The sequence below is a fragment of the Mobula birostris genome, chromosome 1, assembly GCF_030028105.1.
Source record: "Mobula birostris isolate sMobBir1 chromosome 1, sMobBir1.hap1, whole genome shotgun sequence".
Lineage (NCBI taxonomy): Eukaryota > Metazoa > Chordata > Chondrichthyes > Myliobatiformes > Myliobatidae > Mobula > Mobula birostris.
In genome coordinates this window covers 178600743-178620527 of record NC_092370.1, presented here as the reverse complement: position 1 = coordinate 178620527, position 19785 = coordinate 178600743, and the positions used below count along the sequence as shown (strand labels likewise).

Here is a 19785-nt window from a genome sequence, read left to right as displayed (position 1 = left end):
ACATTTTAAAAGACTGTTTCTGATATATTAGAGCTGAAATACGGTTAAAATAACGCATTTCACTTAACTGTCATTGTATATTGTATTGGACTAATCTCCCAAGTCACGGAAACTAACTTTAAAACCTATCCCTGGCACTGAAAATGCTATATGTTTTACAAGATAAATTAATATGTTGCTTCCCCAAAATGCTGTTCAATTATAATGCAGCCTGATGGCTTTCTAAAGGATCACAAATTCTTATTAGAGATCTAAACACATATTGTCTGCTCAAATTTTCCACTTTATTGAAACTTTGAGATAAACAGAAAGGAAGCAGACACATGCTGGTAATTTTATTGGATTCTTGTAACTAGAAAAACTGTTACTCAGCCAAGCCTGGCTTTTGAAATCTATTTTGAGGTAAATTAAGGCAACATTTTCCTGTGGCACTATGGTGTCCGCTCACAAAAGCAAGAATTTATATACAGAAAGATCATTAGTGTAGCATTGTACCCATTTGGTTATAATAACCGTCACTGAGGACAAAAAACAGATCAGCATTGTGCACTTAACAAACTAGCAGGCACACACATTAAAACACTTTCAAACTAAATTCATGTACTGTGACACATAAAATGAATGGAGTATTTGGAATCCACATGTTCTTGGTTTGGTTGTATTAATTTACCAATTGTGTGAGCTTATGCTATCCTGAACCTGAAGACAAACTTAATTATTTTTGAATGACATTTAGCCTAGCACATCCATAAAAGCTCATATGTCATTCTGTTGTATTCAACATAGATTCTCATGGAAACTTCATTAAGGATGTTTTCCACAGGTAGCCACAGAAAAGCAGCACTTCTTTTGTTTATTATTCCTTCCAGTATTTAGCAAGGAAAATCTGATTTTCTCTCCTTTGTCAGGTCATTCTATACTGATTTAAAGACCTCGAAAAATAATTTTAACTGCACAAACATCACTCATCTCAGACTTTCTGGTACCAGTCAAATGTAGCTTACATTAGTCTAGCTGGAAAGTTTCCTGAAGGATTATGCTTCTTGTGGAAAAAGAGGAAAGCAAAATTAGATTTTATTTGTAAAGTTTAGCAGAGACTGTCACCAAGGCAGTTCACCAGAGGAATACGAGCACAGTGATAAAAATCCCTCTCGGCTTAACTTTGTGACCTATCTGTTGTGCCAGTCTTTAACAGACATGTCAGCTATCCACAGAGCACTCCCTGGAGGATGCCTCTGGTCTGACTGCCTTTCTGTCATACCACAATAACTGTGTGATTTATGAAGCAGAGAATTGTGATAGGATTGACATGCAGTTGAGAGACTAGCAGAGCCCTTATGCCCCAAAAATTCATGAGCAAAATTGTTCTGGCACCAGTTCTGGCCTAGGTTCATAAGACAAAATCCCTTGATCTTTGAGACAGATTCAAAAGAACACATGTTACAAGTTATTCAGAATGAAGAAATAGTTTCTAAACCTCTAGATTTGCTCAGCTTTAGGTTAGCAAATCTAATCTAACACAATGGTTTGAGACCTGAAATGCAAACTAGCACAAGGACATTTTCAAAATTAACTTATTTAGATTCTACCAAGTGTGCAATCACCACAGCTGCTCCAAGCATAATAAACATGTCTTGTGTTTCTGCTGAGCACAAAACAATCCTCTATCAAGAGCATTTGGCAACATGGGCTAAGTTGACACAGAAGTTAGAGCAGCTTGTTTCAATAGGCAATATAGAGTTAGGAAAGAAAGAGCATTCACCTATCTTGGTGTGATCAATTACACAGTAGAAATAAGGTCTTCTTTCCACTCATACCAAACAGGGTATTTGGCTTGATTTTTTAAAAAGTATTTTTAATATTTTGCTTTTCTCAGTCACAATTATCTAGTCTTTTGAATAGCTTAACAAAAAGGAGAATATTTTGATTTCTGTTAATTCATTGGGAGAAAACAAATACTAATGGTTAATGGAACTTTTAGGGCTGTGGGATTCCACAGCACTTAAAAATGGGTTTAATATTTTTTGTGGACTGTATCGATGATTTTAACTTTAATTAAAAAGTCTGCAAATGATGCTAAGATTGCCAATGTGCTTGACTTATGTCCTCCTACAGGCTATAGGAGGACATAAATATAGAGGTCAGGTGGTTACAGAGTGTGAATTGGAATTCTTTTTGGAGAAGTTCAAATGTACTTGTGGGTGGGGGTGAGAGGTAAACAAGTCAAGGGATTCCCAAGAAATACTAGGATACTTCCAGGATCTTGGAATGGATCCTTGAAATAATGGACAGACATATAGAACATCAGAGACAGACAGTATACTGGACTTTACAGAGGCATAATAGAAAAATAATGATTATATTAGAAATGTACAAGCAAGAAACTGGGCTGCAACTGGAATAATATGTACAGTTTTGGTCATCACCCCACAGAAAATTGTGAGAACAGAAGAGAGGATGCAAGGGAGTTTTAAAAATGATGCTGTCAGCATTACAAAATTCTAGTTATGTTTAGAAAATAGCTGAGCACCAATTATTTTCTTTGGAAAAATGGAAAGGAGGGAGATTTAATTTGTTACAGACCAAAAGCTGGGAAACAGGACGAACCTGAATGGCTTTTGCTCAGCCAGCCTGGAGAGGATGCACAGAATGATTGATGCCTTTTATACCTTCATTTTCAAAACATATTAATGCATATCATCCTTCTGCTTGTATATTTGAGTCGAGAGCATTTTGAATAAGAAATATTAACGATTTCATATATATTAATACTATCATTAAAAGAGAACACACACAGAAATATGTTACATGCTATGAACAGGTTTCTGTAATAAGGAATCTCAGATTATAGTTTAATTCCTCAGCAATGAATTATAATGTCAGACACATTAATGGATACAATAATGCAATGCAAATCAGTAATTTCCAAAAGTTTAATTTTATTCATTTATTGTCGCGGTGGCAAACATTGTTAAAATGACTAATCACTTTCTGGACTGGGTAAATCATGTATCAAGCTCTGAATAAAGTAATGTAATATTTTCTGCAGCTGAACAGGTCCAAACAAAAATTGCTGATGAGCATCTGCTTACTTTAAATTCCAAAACTGAACACAACAATAGGGTAGACACAAATAAAATGAAAATTGGGGTTAAGTATATAGGATTTGGATTTTAGACTTCTCCAATTTAAGATTCACCACTGGATTTTGACGAGGAAAATCCCATTTTGGAAGGCAGAAAAACTGGCATGATTGTTGCATAATTCTTTGTGAAAGCAGGAACACAAACATCATAAATACATCATTCACTTGTCTAAAATGATATAAAATGCCATAAAATGCCAAATGATATAAACTTTCCTATGAGGATGACCAGAGTGAAGGCAGGAATGATCAAGGATAAAAGCAGAAACATGTACCTGGAATCAGGGGAGGTAGGAGAGGTCCTTAATAAATATTTTGCTTCAGTATTCACCAGTGAGAGGGACTTGATGAATGTGAACATGTCAGCATAGAACAGGCTAATATGCTGGAAAATATAGAATTTAAGAAAGAGGGAGGGCTGAATCTTTAAAAAAAATAAGACCCTGGGATCAGATAGGTTATACGCCAGGTTACTACAAGAAGCAAGCAAGGAGATTGCTGTGCTATTGGCGATGATCTCTATGTCTTCACTGGCCACATGAGTAGTATCAGAAGATTAGAGGTTGGCAAATGTTATTCCTTTGTTTAAGAAAGGTAATAGGGATAATCCTGGGAATTATAGACCAGTGAGTTTTATGACAATGATGGGCAAGGAGGATTTTATTGGACAGGACTTACAAGCATTTGGAAAAGAATAGCCTGATTAGAGATAGTCAGTATGACTTTATGAGGGAAGATCGTACCTTAAAAACCTGACTGACTTTTTTTGAGAAAGTGACAGAATAAATTGATGGAGGTAGAGCTTGGAACTGGCGTATATGGATTTTAGTAAGGCACTTGACGAGCTTCCCCATAGTAGGCTCCGTCAGAAAGTCAGGAGGTATGGGATCCAGGGATTCAAAATTGGCTTGCCCACAAAAGGCAGAGGGTAGTAGTAGATGGAGTGTATTTTGCCTTGAGGTTGGTGGCCAATGGCATTCCGCTGGTATCTCTGCTCTTTATGATTTTTATAAGTGATTTAAAATAAGGAAGTGGAAGGAAGGTTAGTAAGTATTCAGGTGACACGAAGGTTGGTGGTGTCATGGATAGTGTAGAAGGTTATCGTATGTTACAATGGAATACTAACAGGCTGTAGATCTGATCTGAGAAGTGGCTGATAGGGTTCAATCTGAAAAAGTGTGAAGTGATATACTTGGAAGGTCAAACTTGATGACAGAGTACAAAGTTAATGAGAGGATTCTTAGTAGTGTGGAGGAACAGAGGGATCTTGGGGTCCAAGTCCAGAGAACCCTCAAAGTTGCAACGCAAGTAGATAGGGTGGTTAAGGCACCAAATGGTGTGTTGGCCTTTATTAGTCAGAGGGATAGAGTTCAAGAGCCACGAGGTAATGTTGCAGGTCTATAAAACTCTGGTTAGGTCACACTTGGTGTGGTTATGGCCCCCCATTATAAGAAGTACGTGGAAGCATTAGAAAGAATGCAAAGGAAATTCACCAGAACGCTTTCTGAATTAGAGCACAAGTCTTATGATGAAATGTTGAGTGAGCTAGGGTTTTTCTCTTTGAAACAAAGGAAGATATGAGGATACTTGAGAGAGGTGTATAAGATGGTAAGAAATAAGCACAGTGTGGGTAGCCAGCAACTTATTTTCCCAGAATGGTAACGGCTAATACGAGAGGACATACTTTTAAGGTGACTGAAGGAAAGTATAGGGTGAATATCAGAGGTAGGTTTTTACACAGAGAGTGATAAGTGCATGGAATACGTGGTTGGGGTGGTGACTGAGGTACAGTTTGTACACTAGGGTCATTTAAGAGACTCTTAGGCATGTGGATGAAATAAAAATGGAGAGCTATGTGAGAGTGAAGGGTTTGATTGATCTTGGAGTAGGTTAAGGGTCAGTACAACTTCATGGGCTGAAGGGCCTGAACTGTGCTGTAATGATCTATATTCTACAAGTAAGTAAAAAACTATGTTAATTTGTCTATCTTGTTTGAACATACAAAACATACCTTGATGTATGTCCTTCATTTCTAGATGTAGACTTGATATAAGAATTCCAACTGTTTGAGAGCGTTTGCCATCCAGTAACTTTACAATCTATAAATAAAATAAAATTTCATAAATATAGTTTTTGGCACAGAAGAAATTAAACGGAGGGAGGTGAGTAAAGGTGATAAGACAATCACTTGTTACACATTTTCAGTTGCAACAACTGCATTAAGAATTACCTTCTATGTGGTAATGGAGACCAGTCTAAAGAGATATTCTTTCCTTAAAGGGTGTAAGTAAACAGCAACCTTCAGAGTTTGTGGTTGGTTTACTGATGGTTCTCATGCATTATCACGTTTATACAGAGTGAAACAAATTAGTGATCTGATACTTGAAATTATATCAATATACAGCATACAGTTCAATAAAAAAATTAATAGAGATAATCTAATCAGCTAGGATGATTCATTAAGTACAACAGTGAAAATGCTAGAAATACATCAAATGTCTTTAGAATGAGGAATAAAATAAACTGTAATCCCAATGGAAATTAGTATTTTAAAACGCATCTAAATCATTGTATTTCTAGAACTATATTTAAAGTTGGATCAGGCCTGAAATTAAATGGTTAACACAAAGGAGGCATCAATAGTGTCCGTGAACCAGAATTAAATCTCATCAAAGAAACAATGACAAATCCATGTTCTATTATTACATTTTTATTATGGTCAACTTTTTAGTGAAATTCATACACATCATACATGGAGTGAATTCTATATGCACAGCTGTCAAATCTGTTCCATTTCCTTATCATCTTCTGTTTAAAACAAATCACTGTATTAAAACCGTATGGATGCTGAGATAGAAATTGGAAGATTAATATAGGTGGACAATACAAAAAGAGTATCATATTTTTAAGGATGTTTTCATAAGAGGTGAAAGAACTGCAGAATGGAAAGATTTAAAAATAAAATTCCAGCAGGTAACGTGTGGTTTGCAGAATGCCTGATGTGGAACTATACAGAAAGTACAATTCATGTGCACAAAATTAGATTTTTTTATGGGGTTTGGAAGCTTGTCAGATAGCAATTAAGGGCTAAAGATGACTTACTGAGGTCTCATACAGCAACATATACCATTTCAAGTTATTTTACAGTAAGAATAGTTCATTGATAATTATCATTTCATACATTTTCCATGCTACCAGTGAATACTGTTGCTAAACAATACAAGCTATAGAGACAGCTGACTGTAATTTCACATTTTCCATATTGAACAGTGCAGATATCCCAAAATTACAGAAAATTCCATGTCTCAATGAGAACAAATACTTGCAGTTTCATTGTTGTTACAACTGGAAAGTCTAGGCTAGTCAGATGGGAAATTTTATGCAATCCATGAATTTGTTGGCGATCAGCATGACAGAGGAAACCTGCATTAAATCTTGGATCTACTTTTACTGCTGTTGCAACAGAATTGTAAACTGAAAGTGAGAATGAAACAGGCAGTAAATGTCAAGGACAACAAAGTCAAGAAAAAGCTTTATTTGGGCATTGGTAATTGATGAAGGATGGTGTCCTATGCACAGGAAATTATTGCCATTGTAAGCATGAGTCAAGGGAAGTTGTTCTGTGGTCAAGAATAGGATAGATATGGACTGCAGAGGGGTGGCATGGTTTATAGGCAGAGTGAGCTTGGCAAGCTAAGAAGTAAACTGCAGGCTAGTTCAGTCAATAATTCTAGCACGAAGGAATGGGCAAGGGAGCCAAAATGAAGGCAGCCTTCATTATTCTGTACACAAAAGGATCCAGCTACTGGCAGTAACAGGGAAGAGATAGGGAAGAACAGTTTAAGGAGGTAAATAGTTGTATAAAAAAGATGACCTATATATCCAAGATTACCTTGAAAAATTGGGTGATTTGGCAGAGATGGTCAATGATAAACTGGCAATGGATGACAAGACCAGTTGTACACAAGATGTGATCACTTCTGTGCCTCACTCACTTGAGGGAATAAAAATGAGGGACGGGAGTACTATCTACAATGAAGCATGGAAACAGGCCCAATGGCACAATGAAGTGACCACTTACTTTGATTCCATTTTATTCTCCCCACATTCCCGTAGAGAACCCCCAAGTTCTACTGAGATTGCTACACCAGTAGCACCATTATGCTGTCCGTAGGAGGCATGTAGAGGGAATCAAGAGTGGGAGACTGTGGATTCAAACACATCTCAAAAATGCTCTTCATGCAAGTTACTTCATGTTGGGTTGAACTTGCTTAGCTATAGACCACTTTCATGGGAATCAGGTATCTGTCACAACTTTAAAATTAGAAGACACAACGTCTAAAATTGATGACAAATCTCACATACTGGCGATACTGAAAGGAAAATGTGATCAATGTACATATAAGCTATTTCAAAGTGGTCCCCAAGGCAATGCTGTATTTCTAGATCTGAAGTACACTATGACCTACTGTCATACCTTAAACAAAATAAATCTCAGGGTTGTATATGGTAACATATATGTACTTTGATAATAAATTTACTTTGAACTTTTTGACTGGGTAAAGCTGGGTAACTATAATTGTTTTTAAGCTGCAAAGGGAAGTAGAAGTAAACCAGGACAGTTTGATCAGGCATACTGCTAAGAAAGTGGCTGGTACAATCAATACAAATGAGTTAAATCAGTAACACTAGTGATAACAACCGTACTAGTAAGAACATTTAATTTATTTTCACCTCTGGGTCTATAGGACAATAAGAATGCAGTTGCAGCTAATTTTGGACTTTCCAGGTCTGGCATTCTTTCCCTGCTTCAAAAGAATACTTCACCTTTTTAAACAATTGCGAGATAAGACTGCAGGTGAGAGATTTTCTGTTAGAAATATTAATAAATCCCATGTGCAGCAATAACTTAGATGACATAATGGGATATATATTATGTGGCTATTAGGAATTTGATCATATTGTATCATAGGAATTTAGGGAATGGTACTAGAATAGGGTAAGGTGATTCTGTCGGTCCTGCTTATTAAGTCTTGATACAGCTTGGATAAAAATAGAATTTCTGGAAATATCCAGCAAGTTAGACAGTACTTATGGAGTGAAAAACAGATATAATGCTTTAGGTTGAAGATCTTTTATCAGATAAACTTTCTAAGAAAAAAGATTGATCTGTAACACTGGCTGTACTTCTCTCTCAATAATTGTTGTCTAATCTGCTGTGCATTTCCAATATTTTTCTTTATATTTCAAGTTTACAGCAACTGCTCATAATTTTATTTTCTATCCTTGAAAGGGAAGTCCAACTTAGTCCTCTCCCCCGACTTGCTCCCTGTAAACTTGCAATTCAAGCCTGCTGTTATTTCATTTGTTGTTGTTGTATTGTATAAAAAAATCGTAAAAATACAAAATACTTACACAAAGTATACAATGTGATAGTTCTCAACATGTGTCTAGCATATTTATTATTGTATTACTGAGGTCAGCAAAATTTTGCAGTGTTGATAATTAGTCCATATTACCTCCTTTTTAAATAAAATAGTGAAGAGTTGAAAATCGCACATTTTAGCCGAAAGGATCCAAACTACAAACATAAAATTGTTTTGGAGTTCTTCTGACACCGAAGGCTTCAACAGTGTTGATTTATAAACTGAGTAAATATGGCTTGTTGAACAGATTTTCTCAGATTTTCTACTTGGTTTGTTGATCAGATTTTCTCAGTTTGTGAGTACACAATGTGGAGGTTAAACTTTGAATAAGAAAAACTTCATTCCAAGTGAACTTCCTTACAATTATCAAATAAACTCAAATAAATAGTTATCAGAAAGTGCATACCACAAGCACCAAGGGCAAAGCAAATTCCCTAATTTGACTTCAATAGAATGCAAGTCAAAAACAACTTGTTTTACAACTTATTCTCTACTCATTCATGTAAAATGATATCTAGGTTATTTTAGGAATAAATTATCCAATTAATTCCTTAAATATCGAGGAACAGTTTGCAATTGGCGTAGTTGTCAAAGATAGATCTTTGAATTCATCAAAGTCCTCTGATCAGGAAAATACCAACTAAGTCAAGAAAGCCAAAAATGAACAATTGTCCTGCAATTAATGACAATTTGACAACCAGTAAGAAAGTTAAGACAGTGATGAAAACATCATGATAAAAGAAAATTTCACTGGAGATTGAGAGGTTACAACTAGGACTGCAAGTAAGCTTTCTGATTTACAAAAATAGAGGTGGTCATTTTAAAATTGAGATGCACAAGAACTTCTGAATAAGGCTGCCGAATCTCGGTGATGGTAGTTTAAAGAAGAAGTAGAAAGATATTTGAAAGATCAAAAAGTTGAGGGCCAGGGCAAACTGGCACAGAAGTGGAGATAATGTCTACGGATTCTGCTTTTATTTTCTTATGCCATTATTACACTTCATTTTTGAATATTCAACTTGGTTTTGAATTTTATGTTCTCTCTGGGGAACCTATGATTATGGAGAAGCAGAGAACGCAGGAGCTGCAAACAGGAGAAAATCTGTAGATGCTGGAAATTCAAGCGACACACACAAAATGCTGGTGGAGTGCAGCAGGCCAGGCAGCATCTATAGGAAGAAGTACAGTCGACATTTCGGGTCAAGACCCTTTGTCAGGACTGAAGGAGCTGGCTGGATCTGGAGCAACATACTCCAGCTGGAGGAACTCAGGTTGAGTAGCACCTGTGGAGGAAAAGGAATTGTCAAAATGTTTGCTCAGAATCCTGCATCAGGATTGAGATTGGAGAGGGAAGATAGCACATATTAAAAGGTCGGGTAGATGGTGTGACAAAGGTCTGTGGTTGACTGGTAGACTGAAGAGTGGTGAAATAGATGGGGGGGAGGAGGGGTAAAGTTGAGAGGTGGGAGATGGAGGGGGGGGGGGCAGAGACAAAAAAATTATCTTTGCTGACTGAGTTGCCCAAGTAGCTGGTTGAATCTTTGCTGCAGAAAGAAATGGAGGGTCTTCCTTATAGTGGATGGAGGTGCATAGATAATAGATATCCATCATGATGATGAGGAAGAGGGGGCCAACAATTGTTCCTGTTTATCACCCTCCCCTCCACCCAGCTGGCTCTACCTACCTTATTTTCTGGTCTGCCTCAACTGATACAGGTTGCTAATCCCTTACTCCCCACCCCCACCCCACAATTGTTACTTGCCCTCCAGCAGTTGTTTGTTGTGCTAACAATTTTTTCCTTTCTCTGTGAAGACTGAGACAAAAAACATACCATCAGTGCAATTTCTTTATTATGAATTACAATATGGATTCCTTGGGTTCCAAGTGATTTCATTGTCATTTAATTCTTGTGAATTTCAAAGATGTGGTAGAACAACCTCTGTCTACCGAGGTGAATGGAGCTACAATAACATTCAAGAGTGTTGATATCATTCACAATAAACAAGCCCACGTGATTGGCATACTTGGAAATCTATCACTAGTCCTTCATAATTATTAGGTCCATACCCTGGAACTCCCGACACAATAGCACATTGGGATTCTCTCACCAGAAGTAGTGTATGGAGGCAGCTCACCATTTTCGCAAAGGCAATTAGGGATGAGTAATAAATTCCAACCTCACTTGCAATGCCCAAATCCAGAAAATAAAAATCGAGGAAAAGAAATTCTTGCTCATGTTCCACCTAATACTACATTTTGTTATCTTTCTACTCCTTTTTGTGCTTGTTGTTTTTAATTTTCACAATGCATGACTGTAATCACAGCAAAACCACTAATATTTGGGTGGAGAGCTTGAATTAGATTCTTAAAATTTGGAATCGATATAGTATTCTGTGCTTTGGGAAGACAGATGCATTTATTTAAAAATCTGGTCAGTACAAATTCAACTTTGATCCCTGCTAAAATTAAATTAGGTATTATATAATTAGTAAGTTCTGAACAAATTCATGGGTTTGAAAGTCACCTTCTTTGAATGAAATAATGCTTAGCAAAATTAAATCCATATTTCAAAGATGCTAGCCATAAGAATTCATAACCAAAACTTAGCGGTAACCGGGAACTGCTACTTTTTCTGGTATATACTTCAAAAGAATATACATCTTGACCCAAACTTTATCTGTACCTTTACTAATAAGGTCAGTCTTGTTTCACAGTAACCACAAATTCAAATAGTCACCTCTCAAAACTACACATATGCCTGCTGAACTTCAATACTTGGAGGTGGAATAAGTTCCAACAGGGATAATTGCAGTCTTTGACTGTATCTAATTTGTACAGCTTTCAATGACCTTCCAATTGACCTTATTCTGGGGCAAATACATAAGATGCCATAATCTCTATACTTGGCTTGAGGCCAGGATTGTACAGTTATAATTTATTTAGCGAATAAGAGTTGTAATCATTGCAACAGGTTAGGCATTTTGTTTCAAATAGAAAGTTAAAATATCAATATAATAACTGTAGAATATCTGTGGTGGATCACTCTGTTTAAAGTTAACTCTTGAATTCTGGTAGAATCACAGATTGGAAACCAATAAAGCCAAAATTATTTTTGTAAACTAAGCTATTTAAAGTTGAAATTCTCCAGGTATTAAACATTATTGTTCTTGTTCAGAGAAGCATATTATCATTAAGGCTAAAAATTATTTCATTTGTTGTCATATCAATCTCTAACTGCAGTCAGATGCAAAACTCAACTATTATAATATTGTAAGAATTAATAAGTTGTAAGAGGAAGAATAAATAAATGCATCTTGCAACTAATCACCTAAAACTGAAACTTCGCAGATGAAAAACATTTAGCTCTGTTAAATTTCTGACAAGTAATTTGCTCTTTTTAAGATACATAGTTTTTAAAAACTTATATATCCATGGACAGTATAACTCTGGAGAAATAAAACTGAAGAACAAATGTCAAGAATTATACTTCTTATGTAGTTTCCTATTCTATTCCACTTTCTGTTTTGATCATGGTTGATGTGAAATGCATTGAAGACTGGTTCATAATACTTTAAAATATGCATTATAAGGCTTTGTGTAAGATTCAAAAAGAAAATGCAGTGACATGTACAGCTTTTCTATTTTACATTGCTAAACTAACCTTAAAAGATTACCTCTTGAAAGAGCACCACTTGCTTTAGACTTTAAATAAAAACAGATGTTATTAATTACTTAAGGCTGTTTAAAAAAAAAAGAAAATCTATATTATTTCCTTTAATGCCTTTGATATGATAATCATTCAGGTAAAGTACATGACTGAAAAAAGTAATTTTCATTTCTCAGTGATATTTGATTATTCCATATTTGCATTAGCACTTAATAAATAAAGCATTTACAAATCCGGTTTTATTTTTCCACATGGAAGCCTAAAAAATGGGCAGAAAAATGATTTCCATAACTTAAATTCATACCACTTCCTGGAGATTCCTACAGGGATTCAAACAGCATCAAATGTCTAAATCCTGCTGCCTATTTCAAAAACCACATCTATACATATTTTTATCATTCCAATAATGGGCTGAAATTTGTGGGTAAATGAGAGCAGTACTGTGCCAGACTGCTGACAGGTACTAGGTAAATGCCTGTGAATTCGGTGCATGCTTATCTAAATGCTTAGGTCTTGAGCAGGCTGACATATTCCAGCTGGTGGTTCCATCAGTATGCTTGTCCACATGGAATCCCAAGGCGGAGCATGAAACTTCGAGTATTCCCCAATGGTTACATGGGAGAACCTGGTCAATGATACTGTGCCAGGTCTAATCTGGCACAGAGTCCATCAGGCTAATCATTAAATTGGGGATTTTACAGAAGCTAGAAAGAAAATTACGATTTAAAGTTTCATTGAAAGAAATACGAGTTTGCAAGTTTGCTTCTAATTTTCAGTAACCTGTACAAAAGCGTAAAAAAAATTAAAGTGTTTGATTTGATTATTTATCTTTAGTAGTTTTTGGGAAAGTTTATGAATATGCTACAGGACATGCAATAGCATTCCAAAAGCTTGCCAGTTTTGCGAGACAGCTAAATACAGGGCATAGCTTTGTAATGGTTTTGTTGCCTGTCAAAAGTTTCTGCATCAGTTCATGGGTGGGTGTTGTTTGGGTCCACTAAACTGATTCAGTGATGATGCACGAGGTCCTGGTGACATGTAACATATTGCCAGTTTGGTTTGGGATGCTATCAATTAGGACATTTTGCTTTCCAGAAAATAATCAGGAAATTAAGTGGAAAGGAGAACTTCAAATGGCGAGTGTAGGTAGTGAATCACTACTTTAGCAAAAATTGAGCCACGTAGCTTCCTTCTTTCATGTATATGCTTTTCTTATGTTTCCTTTCAGTTAGCACTTCCAGGAAAGAGTTATGAAAATTTAATTTAGGCATTTAAATACTGTGCCATAAAATAAGAAAGTGAAAAAGATAAACTGAATAACAGCACCCTATATTCCAGAAATTATTTGTAGTAGACCTAGCTGTCAAATGCATTCATATGGCATTCATTTTGTATTCTACTATAGCAAAAGCCTTAATCCTATTGGGATGCATCACAGCTTGGTATGACAACAGTGTTGCATGAGACCAGAAGAGAGAGTTGTGGATATAGCACATCATGTAAACCAGTCTCCCCTGCATAGTTTCTGTCTACACTTCTTACTGTTCAGGTGAGGCAGCCAAAATAATCAAAAAACCCCACCCATCCCAAACATTCCCTCTTTGCACCCCTTTCCCCCTAACCCAATCAGGCAAAAGATTCAAAAGTCTAAAAGCACGTATCACCAGATACAAGGACAATTTCTATCCCATTGTTCTAAGATTATTGTACAGACCCCTAGTACAAAAAGATAGATTCTTGACCTCAAAATCTACTTTGTTATGGCTGCCTGCACTGCACTTTCAGCATTCGGTTATTGTTTCCTCCTGTATTCCTGATGTGATGAAATGATCATTTTGGATGGCATGCAAAACAAAGTTTTTCATTGTGCCGCAGTACATATGACAAAAATAAACCAATTTACCAAGATAGTTAACTTGAAATAGTGAAGAGTATAACAATATATAATATATACATACATGTAGATTATAATAGAAAGTCTTACAAGTTCATCTGCTGATGTTGGGAAACGTAAATTCAGAATGAGGTTTATTAGCACTGACACATTGTGTAATTTTTTGTTTTGCAGCAGTAATACAGAGCAAGACATAAAAATTACTATAAGTTACAAAAATAAGTGTAATGGCTTCTTTGTAATGTTCACTGCTAAAGCAATGGTTTCTCTGTAGCAGCAATGTTTGGGTTATGGCTGGAGATAACAGGACTGTGGATGCATGTTAGCCAATCAGGATTTTGTTGCCCTGTCTTGTGATTCCAGAAGCAGTTGATTTCATGGGCTTTTGCCAGAGGGAGAGAGAGAGAGATGAAGGGAGAAGACGCAAATGGAGAGATTTGGTAGACCGCCGGACAGGGTGGACTCGGAGCGGGGTTCCGAAGGTCGGTGACGCTCAGAGGAGACTGAGGGTGGAAGAAGGACTACTGAGTGAGCTCCAACTTTGTGCACAGACTGTTTATTATTAAATCGTATGATTTGGGCCCTTTTTCTTTTATATTTTGTTTCTCTACTAACCATATAGTCAAAGTAAGAGTTATAAAGCTTAATCGTTTAATCACATATTGCATACTGCTTGTTATTTCAGGATACTGATTTGTAACAGGGGACACATCGTGCAGCAACCAGCTAAACGAGATTTCTTAAGTTTGGCTGAGCAGGGGGTTATCACCCCCTGTATTAAGCCGCTAGCCAAAGCGTGTGTTACATAAGTAAATAGTGCAAAAGAGGAAGAGTCAGGTAATGTTCATGGATCATTCAGGAATCTGAAGGCAGAAGAGAAGGAGCTGCTCCTAAGTCATTGTATGTGGTTTTCAGGCTCCTGTACCTCATCCCCAATGGTAGTGATGAGAAACGGGCATATCACAGATGTCGAGAGTCCTTCTTGAGACATTGTCTCTTGAACATGTCCACGATGAAGGGGAGAGTCGCACCTGTGACGGAGCCGGCTGAGTCCGCCACCCTTTGCAGCCTCTTTCGACCTTGCACGTTGAAGCCTCCATACCTGACTGTGATGCAGGTAGTCAGAATGCTCCCCACCATGCATCTATAGAAATTCGTAACAGTCTTTGGTAACAAACCAAATCTCTTCAAATTCCTAACATTAGAGCCACTAGTGTGTCTTTTTCTTGACTGCATCAATGTATTAAGCCCAAGACAGACCCTTTGAGATGTAACAGCTATGCAGTCAAAGCATAAAACAGAAAGGTAACCCCAAAGGTAACCACAATGTTGCAACTTTGTCAACTGTTAACCCCAGTATTACTTAGGAAGCTGGCAGTGTGTTGCCTTTCTATTTCATCCTTATTGCCTGAATAAGCAGAGAGATAAATGAGTCATTGTAACTGTGTTTCTTCCCAGACCTCCTGTCCCATGATCCTCTCGTATCCCCTTTTGCCAATCACCTGTCCAGCTCTTGGCTCCATCCCTCTCCCTCCTGTCTTCTCCTATCATTTTGGATCTCCCCCTCCCCCTCCAACTTTCAAATCCCTTACTCACTCTTCCTTCAGTTAGTCCTGACGAAGGGTCTCGGCCTGAAACGTCGACTGCACCTCTTCCTAGAGATGCTGCCTGGCCTGCTGCGTTCACCAGCAACTTTGATGTGTGTTGCTTGAATTTCCAGCATCTGCAGAATTTCTGTTGTTTGTAACTTGAATGTTGCTCATTTAGGTTATCTGCTGAACTTATGAATGCACAGAGAAATGGTGTGTATTGTAACTAGAGTGTAAATTTGTAAACTTTGTCAAGGTGGGAATTTGATTATAGAAAGTGAAGCATCTTTTGCATCCATTATTTTAAGCAGTCACTGGAAGCCTGGACGAGTAAATACACCAATGTTTCTCCGGTGTTAAATCCTTTACGAATTTTAGCATTAAAAAACTCTTACAAAGACCAAAAGGTAAATATAAATAACACTGACTTAGAGATCTTAGAGCAGGTTGTGTGCTTTGAGTGCTATTTCTGGAGGTTTAAGGCATCAAGGCTGTCCAAGCAAACACATCTTCAATAACATTGGAACATTTAATCTCTCCAGCTCAGTCACTGACCCATAAGGGAGAGGCATGGTGATTAGACTGTTATTTGCTCGACACTTCAATCACATTTCATAGAGAAGTCCAGGATCATATCACAGGAATGTGAAGATCAGCTGAAATACATATTCACTGTGTGCAACACACTGCCCGACACAAAATGCTGACCACAGAATTCTGTTCAGACCAAAAGCAGATAGAGGGTAGTGTAATAATGCTGAAAGGATGACCCAAATAAAATAAACATTGATGCCTCTAATAAAAGAGTGGAGAGTAGATGGTAATATAAAATGGTTATGTTCCACTATCAGTTTAAGGAAGATTACATACTTTATGTACTTTACACCTCTACAGCACAGTAATATATTGGAAACATGTCTTTGGTTATTACCACAAGGAAGGAAAATATTAAGGTTACAAGAGGATACGTAATGTAACAGTCTATAACATCTTTTGATGCGGAACACCACTTAATTAATGCTTGCTTAGTTCTACTTGCTGAACCAGATCATATAATGATCATTATAAAAGTTCGTCCACTATTGGGTTGTTGGAAACTCTGGTCTATTACTCAGTAATGAATGTAATATTGCCTCTCTGCTTGTTAATGACAGTAACTATCCCAAACATGCCAGTCAAGGGGCACCTACACCTCAACAATGGAGGCTGCATCTGTTGCTCCAAGATTCATGCTAGGTTCCCAGGACTACAGCACACGGGTGACTGGATTGGAGGGATGGGAATGCTACCATGAAACAGCCTACTGTGAAGCACAATGGTGAAAGAGTCATCTAGATCCAGGGAATCTCAAATATTGGCAGAGAGGAGAATGGAGGAAGAAATACAAAAGATGGCAGTGTGTATCAAAGGACAGATAATGAATAAAAAGCTCCAAAAGCTGCAATCTTACACTTATGAAATGGCAGAATGGGCAGCAACAGTTCTCTAACTGATTTTTTTGGTATTACAGATTCCAAGATGTCCTGAAAAAATTATATTTTTTTTGTCAAAAAAAAATGAGTGCCTTATCACATTAACAAATTCCCTTTGCTCGTCTTCTTAGTTCCTGGACACTGCCGAAGTTCCAGAATATTGGAGGGTGGATAAAGTTGTTCCATTGTTCAGGCATGGTAGCAAAGACAGGACAGGAAACTACAGGCCAGTGAACCTGACTTCAGTTGTAGAGAAGTTACAGGAGAGAACTTAAGAGACAGGATCTGCCATCACTTGGGTAGTCAAGGCCTGATCAAGAATAGTCAGCATGGTTTTGTGTGTAGGATGTCATGTCTGATGAATGATTTGAAGTTTTCTGAAGATGTAACTGAGGCGAAGATGAAGGTAGGGCAGTGGATTTTGTCTCCATGGAATTTAGTAAGGGCTTTGACAAGATCCCACATGGCAGGCTGATCTAGAAGTTTATATCATGACTCGGGGGAGCTAGGGAGATGGGTTCAGACTTGCTCGATGCTACAAAGCAGAGGTTGATTGGTCAGTATTGGGACCTTTGGTTCAAATGAAGGATCTCAGCCCAAAATGTCAACTGTTCATTATTTTCTATAGATGCTGCCTGGCCTGCAGAGTTCCTCCAGTATTTTGTGTGTGTTGCTTCGATTCCAGCACCTGCAGATTTTCTCTTATTTGTGTTGGGACCTTATTCATTATTTATATAAATGATTTAGAACATGGCTGAGGGATGGTAACTTAAATATGCATGAGGTAATGCATCTTGGACATTCAGACTAGGGAAGTTAAAGGTGGGGCACTGATGTGTGTTGTGGAACAAAGGGACCTGGGAGTACTAGTGTACAGTTCATTGAAAGCGACCAGGCAAGTAGACAGGGTGGTGAAAATGCATTTATCATGCTGGCCTTTATCAGTCAATGCATCAAATTTAGAAGGAGGGACATTACCTTGCAATTATATAAGTCATTGGTGAGGCCACACTCCAAGTATTGTGCACAGTTTTGGTCATCTTGTTAGAGAAGAGATCTTGTGAAGCTGGACTAGAGAGCTTGAGTTATAGGAAGAGGTTATCCGCTTTGGATCTTTATTGCCTGGAGTGCAGGAGAATGAGGGGTGACCTCACCAAAGTTTATAAACTCACAAAGGATATGGATAAGGTGGACAGACATACTCTTTTCCCCTAGGCTGAAAAATACAAAACTAGAGGGCACAGATAGAAGAGAAGAAGGGGAGATTTAGGAGAACCTGGGAAGCAAGTTCTTTATACAGAAGGTAGTGAGTACATGGATTGAGTTACCAAAGGAAGTGGCTGAGGCAGGTACAACTGCAACACTTAAGAGGCATTTGGATAGGTACATTGAGGGAGGTGAATGATCTGGATGATTGTGGGCTGAACCCAGGTAACTGGGATAAGCAGGGAGGATGTTGTAATCAGTTTAGCCCAGATGGGCCAAAGAGCCTGCTTCCATACTGTATTCCTCTCTGTCACAGAAGCCCTTTTCCCAGGATTTCCCATGGCTACTATGAGAGGACATACTTTTAAAGTGATTGGAGGAAATTGGAGGATGATTTTCTACACATAAAATGGAAAGTGCATGCAGCGCACTGCAGGGGGTGGTGGTAGAGACAGGAGCACTATAGACATTTAAGAGGCACAGGAATGAAAGAAAAACATTCTTAGGGAAGGGCATGTGGGTGGGAAGTATTAGGTTTATCTTGGAGCCCATTATATGGATGGCATAACATTGTGGACCACAGGGCCTGTACTGTGCTGTACTGTACTGATCTATGTCCTTTGTTCTAACCCCTTTCGTTTCACTGGAGCTGTTGGTTTTTTTTATTCACAATAAGATTTTCAGTTCTAATTAAGAAGAATTTGAGCTAGGAACTATGAAGGTGCAAATATCTAGTGAAATATCAGGCACAAAAGTCAACAAAAACGTAATGGATTGGAGGATTCTTGGGTATACAAAGATGAAGAAATTATGCTTTAAATATATGAAGACTTGAAATCAATTTGACATCAAATCAATGGCTCTGGACGAAACGGTAGGCAAATGTTGTTTGAAGACCTATTAGCCATGACCCAAACATAATCCAAAAGTATTGAGGGGCTTCATGGCCATGTTTCTCACTGTCCCTAAATAACCTCTGTATCTCTACTTTCAGGATAGGAAGCGATAAAGACTTAAAACAATAAAGCAAAATTAATGAAACTAATAATATACCAAAACATAAATTATAAACAATTCATAGCTCAGTATGGACAAATCTATAAAAATTGTGGAATCATCTGAAGGAACAATAAATTTATAGTTGCATATTTATCTAAATAATATATTTTAATATGTATCTCACTGCTTGACAAAATACTTGGTTTAATTTATTATTGCTTAATTGAACTCATAATAAGCTAACAAAGTTGGTTAGATGGGCCTATAATTAATTTAAGAGTTGTTTAAATTTTCATCAAATCTAAAGCAATAGTTTCAATGCTGGAATATCTTAGTTTTTCACAATAAAATTTAATTTTGAAATGCAAGCAAAACTCACATTTAATT

The 19785-nt window shown here is 37.3% G+C and overlaps 1 protein-coding gene across 2 annotated transcripts in view; it reads right to left on the bottom strand.

Annotated features, from left to right (window-relative positions):
• fmn1 (formin 1) overlaps positions 1-19785 on the bottom strand; it is a 411005-nt gene that overhangs the window by 171986 nt on the left and 219234 nt on the right. For both annotated transcript variants that reach the window (XM_072266825.1, XM_072266835.1), the window contains one exon: positions 5157-5244. In XM_072266825.1, the coding sequence (XP_072122926.1) occupies positions 5157-5244 (88 nt within the window). The remainder of the gene's footprint in view (positions 1-5156; positions 5245-19785) is intronic.